An 11,669-nucleotide genomic window follows, 5' to 3' on the forward strand; every position below is an offset into this window, starting at 1 on the left:
GTTCGAAATGATTTCAGCGAATAGATTGGAACCAGTTCTTTCTTCTGTTTCTTTTCCAAATAAGCAACAATCAGCTTACCAGAAAGGGCTCTGTAGTTTGTTAACCTCATTTAACCTGCAGGAATGTATACATTATAATGTAGAAAGGGAAGAAAACGTTTTTGTAGCCTTTTTAGACAGTAACAAAGCTTTTGACACTGTAAGGCATAACGGTTTACTTTATAAGTTATATCAATTGGGAATAACTGCTAAGTCATGGCACATTTTGAAAGCAATATATACAGACATAAGAAGTAGTGTCTTATTTAATGGTTTAAGATCAAGATGGATAAAGATGGAAAGGGGGATCTTACAGGGGAGCGCATTATCTGCAAAAATGTATCTCGTCTTCATTAATGATTTACTATATTGTGTTGAAAAATGTGGAATGGGTGCTATTATTGCCGATTTAAGAATTAATATACCAACACAGGTAGATGATATTTGTCTAGTCAGTACACAACGTAAAAGTATGCAACACATGTTAAGCGTGTGTGAAGATTATAGTAAAAAGTGGCGCTTTGTGTTTTCTGCAGTGAAAAGTAATATTATGTGTATTTCTAGAAGAAAGCAGAAAGGGTCAAGTATACAACTGTATCTGTATGAGCATCCTCTTCCAGTAGTAGAAAATATAACGCATGTTGGTGTCATGTTAAACAATAATTTCAACAGTACAGAACGTACAATACGTGCAAGCAACAGATTAAAGAGTGGTGTGATGAGCCTCATTAAGTGCGGTGCTCATCCTTGTGCATTAAACCCCATAACAGTAAGTACAATAAGTAAAACAAGAATTTATCCAACAGCCCTTTATGGCTGTGAATTATGGTGTCTTGCAAAAGCAGAACTTTTAATGTTAGAAAGAACTCAACGTTTTATTCTCAAATCGATTCAGGGGTTCCATATGAGGACTCGAACGGATATGTGTAGCAGCTTGCTTGGTTGGCTTAGCTTAGAATCATATATAGATATTAGGAAGCTAACATTTTTGGAAGATTGTGTAATTAAGGGAAAGAGAGTGTGTCTTGTACTGTATGTTTTACTCGCCTTTTTATGGCGGACGTAAGCACTAATATGCATGAAAGTAATTTGAATGATCGCGGATTCATGAATGATGTTGTTCGAGTTTTGAGAAAATATGATCTGTATGAAATGGTAAAAGAATGTTTAGCACGCGGATCGTTCCCTTCAAAAAGTAAATGGAAGAACAAAGTAAAATGTACTGTACATTCACACGAAGAAAACTCGTGGAAAGAAAGAATGGATGATGACCGCGAGTTCTATAGATTTAAATTAATTCATAATAAACTAGCTCCCCACATATTGTGGAAGCTATTAATTAAGTTTCCTCAGAATAAGGAATCCATAGGTAGTATTATGAAACTTATTGTGTCCATCAGAAATGTAAACACAGTTGAATTATGTCACAGATGTGGCCAAACGTATGAAGATGTGTATACACATATAGTCTTACAGTGCAATTTTACTGAAGAAATTCGAGATCAATTATGGTGTCAAATGATCAGTATCAGTGATCATGAGTTTAGCGTATATTTACATGATCACTCAGATTTTGACCTATTCCATATCTTGATTGGTGGAGAAAAAATGTATGAATTGAATTTAAAAGAAATATCACAGTTTTACCTTAATTCAGTCCATTATGTTTCAAAAATGCTTAAAGCATATTATTGCTAAAATGTATATGATACAAATTACATCTAAAGAATTATCATTAAGTACAATATATATATATATAAGTAATGTAATTATGATGCATCTTATATGTTGCTTTGGTATTTTGTAACTATTTAATCATTAATAATATAGCTGTTAAGGATTGTGCGTATGTTTTACTCCTTCTCCGCTTTATTCTATTTGCATTTTAAAAACATTCTTGAAAATCAATATTGTGGTAGTGATATATACCTTATGTGTTCGGTATTGTTTAGGCATTCTTCGGTTATGTATTTTATTGCGTATGGTTCATTGGGAAACCCTCTTTTGTGCCTCAGGTGTCAATTAACGAATTCACTACAGGTGTCAACTTCCGGACGCCTATTTCCGGTTTTCGGCGGCAAGGATTTGTTAACAACAAGTCGTGACACAGAAACAAACCAGACAAAGTTTACCATGGCTGATCCAACAATGAAACAGTTAAAAATTCAAACAGGAGTAGTAAAAAGGTAAGATGTATTCAATTTTCAATCCATTGTTTATATTGAGAGGAAAAAAATCACACGCCATTCTACAGGCAAGTTCCGTTGTCAACGGTTTTAAACATCACTGCAGTGTAACAACGTACTGTCATTGTACCAGACTACCACATGCGCGTTTGGGATTGCATTCTTTAACAATGTCTTTCGATTGATTCAAGTGACAAGATATGTTGTAAATTCATCAATGTCATATGTCATCGTTTCGTTCTGAATCATCTATAAAAATAGCGTGTGCGCATAGACTTGTACAAGCCCCACAATAAGATAATAATTTAAATAAAAGGTATATGTACGAAGGCATTGTTATGCCTCTATATCCATATCAATGATTATACATAAAAAAGAAATATAATTAATGTTCGCTTCGGGTTATAGATCTGAAGCTAGCAAGATGGTTTGATAGTAGTTCTAAGCAATTCCAATAGTTGTCCAGATTAATTTAAAGTCTTTATGGTTGTTGCTTCTACAAATGAACCCGGTGTTGGCTGTTCCACACATCAACAATTCTAGGCCCAAGAGAGTATTTTCTGTAGTTTTTGTGAGTTGCTTCTTCTTCTGGCTCCTAAGGGATGGTCGAATATCACATGCTCATAATTTTGAAAACTTTTATCACATCTCCCCTTAGTCTCCTATATGTAACTGTTGGAATACCCATCTTCTTCACTATATGGTAGATCTTTGAGAGCAGGAATTGGCTTTGTCACCCATCTTTGCACTCTCTTGATTCATTGTCTTTCACCTAGTGTGGGCGATACACAATAGCAATATATTCCAAAGGTAGGCAAACTATTGCCTGAGATAATTGTAGAAAACTAATCTCATCCAAGTATACAAAAGATCTTTGAATTTGGCCAACTATACTATTTGCTTACTTATTGCTTGTTGAATGTGTGAGGAAAAGTTCTAAGTCCTTGTCCACTAAAATTCCTACGTCCTTCTTAGATGTGATGTTTCTTAATCTCAATTTTCCTGCAAAGTATATATAAGTTCTGAAAAACCCATGAGAAAGGAAACACTATCTCAAACTCAGTTTAGGTGCCATTTCTTTCATTGAAATATGGCACATTCATATTGTGCATTGGTATCAGGAAACGGTTAATTTGATATTTTTCTGAAATTATTGGTCATGTTTGAGATATACAGGTATAGCAGTTAGGCAATGAAAAGTACATTCTCACTTATACATATATTTATAAACTTCATAAAAATTACATTAATAGTAGAGAAATAAAAATTGTGTAACTAAAAAAAATTTCTCTGATTTCTGACACCTGATTGCCATGATTACCAATTCAGAAAATGCTGAAAATGCAAAAATACTACTAATTCCAACCTAACACTACAACTTTAAAGAAAAAAATTATATCTGAACACCTGTCTTAAAATCAACAACATTTTCATGGTAACACACTACTTACATTTTAGCAAATTCCTACTCGGAACACCTCTACAACATGACCAGTGTAATCACTAGGAAAGTTTCATTTCTTGTAAAGCTAGTTTTTGGTGTGTAGACACAGATTCGTGACTGCCCAAATAGTAATCTCCAACACTATGCAAAAATATTATTCTGAAAGATATGAAAACCCAACATGTTACTTCAATATGACAAGACCAAATTTAGCTAGTATTGAATCTTAAAAATTTTAATTAAAACCTTTACAATGGGGTAATCTAAAGAATAAAAATATCACCATGGTCACTCCGAGAAACTATGTACTGCTACCATTGCATGGTTTAGTGAGTCAGGAGAGACCAGTCACTCTACACAGTATACACTTTAACTTAACAATGAACAGGTGATCATACCATTTAGTGAATGTCATTGCCAGATTGCTTATCCAAGGTAAAGTAAAATATAAATAAGTACCGGTAATGATAATGAGAATAATGGCAAAGCCATTTTGAGTGAGTGTAGTATTATAACTTGGTAAACAAACGTGACAAAATATTTGGCAACAATTGTCACTTAACCTAAAGTTTGAGGAACTCTTCCTTCCTTGAATATTGTATTTATTGTGTTCTTAATAGTTCACAGTGTAGGTTTGTCCTGGTTTATCCTTTCGGACAAGCTCTGTATGTTTACTGAATAAGATACTAATTGCTTAATCTCGTTCAGCAACACTCTTGTTGTTTGCACACATGATGAAGCATCTTGGTGGGTGAGACTATTTGTTGCTATGTCTACCATTGATGCAAAGCATTACTGAGAATTCCACTTCCGTGTCACAACTTCATGCCTGATAGTATGTGTGAAAATGTTCACACTTTTGCTTTACACATGTTATATTTAAGGTTTGCTTTTCAGACGGCCCCTGCAGGACTGATCAAGTTATGCTCACTATAGATATTTATGATAGTGATAAACTTCAGTTAGTGAAATGCTAATGGAATAGATAGCAATAGGCTTTAGTATTTTCGGGTAATTTCTGCTTCTTTCATTTAATATATACTCATAATTGAAGCCAGCAATTATAAAAATTATAAATACTTTAGTTTTGTAACTTTAGCTAATAATTTCAGTTATAGAAAGGATTATCTTATATGAAATAGGCTATACCTAAACGTTAGTGCAAGTTGATCAACAAGATTCACATTTTGGACTGTTGGCTCAGTGAAGCATGATTTTTTTATTTGGTGAAATTTTGCATGATTTTAACAAGACACATGTTGACGTGTTATCATTGTCTTCTTATAGACAACATTGCATCAACATCAGGTGGTAGTCAGGTGGTGTCGTGGTTACACACTCGTCTTTAGTTCTCTAGGGTTTGATTCCCTGAATGGATTTAGGTTTGGAGGTAATTACATGTAGTTCAGAGTAGGAGGGAAGTTAAGAGTAAGAGGGAAGGGGGAAATGGATTGTAGTGGTGGTATTTGAAAAAAAGTCCACTTTTGCATGATGACCATCTCAAAGAATGGAAACTGATGTAATGAAAATTACAACTACATGAATTATGCTGTATTTTATCATTGCATACTGAGGGTAATATGTGTAACTATTTATGTAAATAGGGTGCATTATTCTTTTATTTTTTATCTATTTTTTACGATGTCTTCAATTCATACACAAATTTATCTGTAAGCATTTTCCCTTTACTACAGCTTTTGACTTTACAAATAAACAAGGTTAACAAGATTAATGAATTGATATTTAATAACCTGAGTAAGTTGTGTTCAGTCACTGTTTTATATGCAGAATAACCTGATTGTCAACTTTATTTTATCTGATGAACGTCCAAAAGGTCTTTATAGCGGATGTTAAACTGCTTAAATAAATGAATAAATAAAGTCAACTTTATAAAATGGAATGTTGTTATATCTGATCTTACAGCAACATATCTAGACTTTGAATTACTTGTTTGTTAAATTTGTTAGAATTATTTCAGATTTTTGTATGACTTTATTTCCACATGAAAGCTTGAAAAGATATTTTGTCCAACAAAATATTTTTTCAATCTATTTGACTGTTCACATTATATGCTGCAGTAGGTGTATTGTGGGTATTGAAGTTCCAGCCACACCTTTATTTTAAAGTTGAATGTATGGGCAGTGAGCTTGTTGGTATTGAATCGCCACACAAAATACCATAAAGCACTTGCTGTTGAATCAGAATAGAGTTTAAGGTATAGATTTTAAACTTGAAAGATCAAACTACTTGTTTATTGTAAATTCAGGAATGCTGATAAGGATACAAGTAGGTTCCATAACTGTTCAATTTTTTGCACAATATCCTCTGATATTCTTGAACAGTCAGGCCGTGTGTCATTGTATTTTGAAACATGCATGTGAAGCAAAAATATATTTTAGTTTTTAGCTGACCTACTTTTTGGCAGGTAAGCTCATGCCAAGGTGCTATTTCCATCATTTGTGTGGTGTCAAACCTTTTCTTTTAAAGGACTTCTCAACAACCAAATGACTCAAGGTACTGATATTGGGCCTGTAGCATACTGGGATGAAAGGCTTCCAAGTTTGTTCAAAGGAATGACCCTGGCCACTTTCAAGATCATAGGGCTCAAATGTATTACAACTTCTTCTCAATAAGTAAAAGGCCCAGGGTGCATGTATTGGTTCTGTAACATACTTGAATGACAAGCTATAAAGTTTACCTGTATTCTACAGATTGATCTTGACCCAGTTTCAAGGTCACAGATATCAAATATATTTAAATCTCCCCATTTTTTTCTTTGTCTCATTAATTGAAATGCCCAAGGACTTTGGTTCACTATCATGCTGAGATGAGCCCTGGGCTACCAAGTTTCATCAAGTGATTAACATTTGTCTCATGTCTCACAAACATAGTCACATGGGTCCTATGACTTAACATCTTGAAATATCTTCTATTAACAAACAGTAGGTCCTGGGTCATGGTATTTGGTGAAAAGCATGTTTGAAAGATTGTATGAGTTGACTTAATGAACTGACAAAGTCGTCTGTGTAAGCTTCAGAAATGGTGAATAACTCAAGCTCATTTGGCCTCTTGTTTATTACAGAATAACAAAGGAAAGATATGCATATGAAAAAGAGGCAGAAATGATAGAAAAAAAGGTTGAGAAAATGAAAGCTGAAGGCAAGGATGAATATGATATAAGGAAACAGGTAAAGTATTAGCCATTTTTATCTGTAATAAATTAGAATCATAATTTAAATTCAATAAAAAATAAGGCAAAATAAAAACAAAAGAAAGATTTGCCTGGAGACTCCTGAAAGTCTGAATAATACAAAGATATTGAGACCAAGTGTTCTGGAGGTTAAGGGTCTTCACTCACAGACTTGTAGTCAGTTTTCAGAATGATGGAAGTAGGGGTTTTTGTTTTTTCAGATTATACTTTCAAAACTCAAACATCTTGTGTATAATACATTAAAAGTTAAATATTTGTCATGGTTAGGATGAACGAGCAAGAATGACTTTTTTCATTAATATACACGTAAATAACTTTAGTGAGAAGTGTTTGTTTAGTACTATAAAATCTTTTGGATTAGATATAGATATAAGGTGGAAATGTTAGTTTAGAATGACAGAAGTAGAGATTAGAAGAACTGCAATACTCAGATAAAAATTTCGTTTGTAGACTTATACTCCATCAAAAGTATTCAAATTGACATTAAATTTTGTCTACGTCTTCGATTTATAATGTATATTATTGCACCAGGCAATTGGAATTTTCATTTATTGCAGGTTCAGTTTATTGGTATCTTATGCCTAAAAGGGTAGAAGCGGGATGTTTGTGATTTTTTCATCCACTTGGAGATCATGTGAAAATATAATGTAGTGTTCAGTCTCTCACTCTTGGGCCATTTTTTTAAAAAAAATCTGTCCAAATCAGAAGCGCATGATACAGAAATATTTGAATGACAGTGTGAGGGGAAATCTTTACTGAATTTTTATCCCACTATCATCAGATGGTGGGCTATTCAAATCGCTCAGCGACCGTGGTCTGCCCGCCATCGTCCAGGGGTCCTTGCGTCCTTCTGTCGTCAATACCTCCAACCGTCCATCCATCATCCTTCTGTCTGTAAACAATTTTTGTTATCGCTATTTCTTGAAAAGTACTGGATGGATCTTTCTCAAATTGCATATGTGGGATTCTGTTGGATCCTAGTTGTGCCTGTTTGATTTTTGGGACTGATAAAAACATGAAAATGACCGACAGGCAGTCATCTTGGATTTTTTCAATGTAATATGTAATTGTTACTTCTTGAAAAGTGAGAGATAGGTCTCTCTCATATTTCACATGTAGGTTCCCCTTGGTCTCTAGTTGTGCCCGTGTAATTTTGGGTCTGTTCAGGAAAACAAAGTGGCCGACAGATGGCCATCATGGATTTTAACTTTTAAAGTTTATTATTGCTATTCCTTGAGAAGTACTGCATGGATCTTTTTAAATATCATATGTAGGTTCCTCTTTGTCCCTAGTTGTGGCCATTCGATTTTGGGTCTGATAAAAAAAACAAAATGGCCGAAAAATGGCCATCATGGATTTTGAATTTGAAAGTTTGTTATCACTATTTCTTGAGAACTGCTTCATAGATCTTTCTCACATTTGGTACTGATCAGAAAATCAAAATGGACAACAGGCAGCCATCTTTGATTTTGCTTAGTAAAGATTATTATTGCTGTTTCTTAAGAAGTACTAAATGGATGTCTCGCAAAATTCCATATGTGTGTTCCCTTTAGTCTCTCCTTGTGCTCTTTTGATTTTGGGGCCGATCAGAAGAAATAAAATGGCTTCTAGACAGCCATTTTGGTTTTGGCAGGTTAAGATTATCATTGCTATTTCTGCAAAGGGATGTTCTAATGTCTTATCATTAAGAGCAAAAACAGAGAAGAGAAAAGAAGGGAAAAGATCCAACTTTCAAAGAGCATATAAAGATCAAACAATGGTGGACGCCAAGATCCCTCAATTACATTTTCAGCCTTTTTTTGAAAACTCTTCAGAATAGTAGTAATTCAAGAGGAAACAGTTAAAATACAATTGTAACGTCAACCATTAAAGTCCCAGGTGAAAACATGTTCTAATAGTCTGTTGAAAAATGAGACTCCAAAATAGATTTCCCCATTGCATTTATGTAGGCATACATGACACTTCTGTCAGTTTCTTAGAATTAGCAGTTTATTTTGATGCTTCTTAAATTTCTGATGCTATTAAAATTTTCATCTTAAAATAAATACTTGTTTATGGATAAAATTGTCAGTGATATGATTTAAGGTGTAATATATTGCAATAATTTGTGCAATTGCATATAAAATTGATTGTCCAAACTTGGAAATGCTTGTTTGTTTCCAAGTCTTCTGCATAACTAATGAGTAATGTCATTTTTTGAAAAAAAAAGAATTGGTAAGGCATAGGAAATGGTCTAGTTCTGTTGCGACTTTCTCCCTTCCTTTCATATTTAAACATCATTTATAGGCTCCAGCCTTCATTATTTGACAAAACTAATGTAAATTTTATGTGAATAGTTCACCTGGTTTTGTCAGTGTTCTATTCTGTGTATGTATATAGTGCCCATTTGTAAATATCAAGCAGCACTTGTAATCTTTATTTCTTGCAGGAGGAAGTTCTGGAAGAAAGCAGGAGTATGATGCCAGATACAAAGAGAAGACTTAAAAAAGGAATTGACAGTCTAATTGACTGCATGGTAATTATTGAAAATATGTCTCAAATGCAGGATAAATTAATATTCCAATCAGTAGGTAATTTAGAATCTACTGCATTAGAAATAGCTCAGTTGGTTCCAGGTCATTGGTTTATGTAACGACTGTTGAAAGATACGAGGTGTAGTTTGACAACCCAACCTGATGTTGTAAAGTACATCTTATGCCAAATGGACAAGCAGTGATTTGTAAAGGATTTTAAATTTAAAAATTTTCAAGAGTCCCACAAGTGACATATAAAGTTGGGGTCTCAAAATTTGAGAGAGTTCCAAAGGATAAGCATAAGTCCAGAACTCAAATATCTGAGTCCCCAAAAACATTGGACAATCTGTGCTGACATGATTGTATCTATGGCAAGACACTTTACCCTTTTTGCTCTGAATGACATGCAGTGGTCTTCCCTTATGTTGTTCCTGCTGTAAAAAGGAAACCTGGCCTCAAATTGACCTTGGCTGTTCATGGGATGATAAAGCCAGGAAACAAATTGGCACACTTTAGAATCAGAATTTTATAAAAACTTAATTCACTTAGTGCATGCTGAATAACTAGGTGTTACAAGAACACTTTCAGTTTAAGGCTGGGTCTGAAGTAAAAAGGATAGCTTTATTATGTTATAGACAATTGCTATAGCTATGTAAACAGTACTGCATCAACATTATACTGTAGAACTTATCATTAGTCAGATAGTATTTACAAAAGCGCATGTAGTACAAGATGATTATATCTCTCCCCAGCCATCTGCCAGTAGCAAGGATCAGTGTTATAGATATATAAAACAGTTAATTGAAAATCAAGCTGAGGTTGTCACTTGTTCACTGCTTTTGTCTTAATATTTATAGTTATCACACAGCCAAAACAAAATAACAAAAATTGATTGAACATTTCATGTTAAATGATTTGTAAGAGTTATTCCCCTTCTTGTTATTTTGTTTCTTCAGAAAAAATTCGAGCAAGAGCAAACTACAGAGGAGTACAAAACTGCTGAAGAAGTGCTTGATGAAGCAAAGAAAGCAATGGAATGAATCATTAAAGAAAGTTCCTGTGATAATGATAGAATGTAATCTGTTTATCAAATGTTTTGTTAAAGGTTTTCATAGAATTCATGTATGCTTTAAGATTGTGTGATTGTGGAGAAACGATTTTAGGAATCCATTATAAACGGTACATCACTATACAAGATAAACATTTGTACATGAGAATGGACCTCTGAAAGAATCAGAACATAATTGGAAAGCCTGCAAAAGAATGAATGTCAGTGTGATTTATATACATATGTAATAAGGAACATTAAAAGATAGTGTTTATGATAGTATTATCATTAGCTGTGTTGTTATACGATGCAATTGGTTGATTTGTTTCTGTATAATTAAGATAATTCTCCAAAAAATGTTGTAATGGCCTGGAAATGGGAATTTTGTGATGGGATCAAGGCAATGACCCAAAACAAACCACATCTGGTAATATTCCAGGAATTTTATTGACAGAGCAAAAATGATTTAATTAACATCAAGTTCCAATTCCATATTTATAGTTAAAGTGCCATTGTCATGCATAGTATGCTGTAAAGATATCAATCCTGGTGTGTTTTTTTCATGAATCTGTATGATTTTATTTCCATATTAATGGTTTTTTCAATACTGATGCAATAGAAAGACTGCCTCGCATTTTGAGTGGAATTATGGTTGAGTCCTAGAAGTCCTATTTATCTTTTGGTCTTAAATAAGTTGAAATACTTGCTAAGAGAACTGATTGTACTTTGTATTAAACACTTAATTCTTGGTTGTAAATTGTGATGAAAATTAAGATATCATAATATGTATATTTTTCAGGTGTATTTAAACAAAATCATTCTATTGTGTGAAGTTATATCTTAATGTTTATTCTATGAGTGTATTACTCTGTGTACTTTACATAATTACAAATTCAGTTACACATCTAATTTAAACATTTCATTTCCATTTAATTAAAATGCTCTGATCTTTTCTTGGAGTATGTGTTTTTTAGCCAAATAACATCATGCATGAGATGCTTGACCATCCTGTAATGTAATAACTTTCAGTACTTTTCTATGAGACCCATGCCTATGCCTTTTTGGCACAGATCCGAAACTAAAATGATTGATTTTGTGTCCGCCTTATAACACAAGTCAGTAGTCCATGGCCCATCGTTTGTGGGCATTGCCCATATTGGGTTTCAGCTGGAAAAGTTTATCACTACTTTTCAAAAGTCATCAACAGTTATAAGTTCAAACTTTATTG

The 11,669-nt window shown here is 33.5% G+C and overlaps 1 protein-coding gene across 1 annotated transcript; it reads left to right on the forward strand.

Annotated features, from left to right (window-relative positions):
* The first annotated feature begins 2,102 nt into the window (after positions 1 to 2,102).
* On the forward strand, positions 2,103 to 11,379 carry LOC132551986 (tubulin-specific chaperone A-like). Its single transcript, XM_060216131.1, has 4 exons — positions 2,103 to 2,225; positions 6,752 to 6,857; positions 9,309 to 9,395; positions 10,350 to 11,379. Exons 1-4 carry the CDS (start codon positions 2,173 to 2,175, stop codon positions 10,431 to 10,433), a joined length of 330 nt encoding a protein of 109 aa, XP_060072114.1. The 5' UTR covers positions 2,103 to 2,172; the 3' UTR covers positions 10,434 to 11,379.
* The last annotated feature ends 290 nt before the right edge of the window (positions 11,380 to 11,669 follow it).

Source organism: Ylistrum balloti, unplaced genomic scaffold (genome assembly GCF_031769215.1).
Source record: "Ylistrum balloti isolate Yb309-2 unplaced genomic scaffold, AGI_CSIRO_Ybal_v1 Utg370230, whole genome shotgun sequence".
Taxonomy (NCBI): domain Eukaryota; kingdom Metazoa; phylum Mollusca; class Bivalvia; order Pectinida; family Pectinidae; genus Ylistrum; species Ylistrum balloti.

What these genes read in the sequence shown, in the direction of transcription:
- LOC132551986 (XM_060216131.1), top strand. Translation starts at nt 2,173, where the DNA reads ATGGCTGATCCAACAATGAAACAGTTAAAAATTCAAACAGGAGTAGTA. An exon ending in CAAACAGGAGTAGTAAAAAG is followed by an intron (nt 2,226 to 6,751) that starts GTAAGATGTATT and finishes TGTTTATTACAG; the next exon opens with AATAACAAAGGAAAGATATG. An exon ending in ACAGTCTAATTGACTGCATG is followed by an intron (nt 9,396 to 10,349) that starts GTAATTATTGAA and finishes TTGTTTCTTCAG; the next exon opens with AAAAAATTCGAGCAAGAGCA.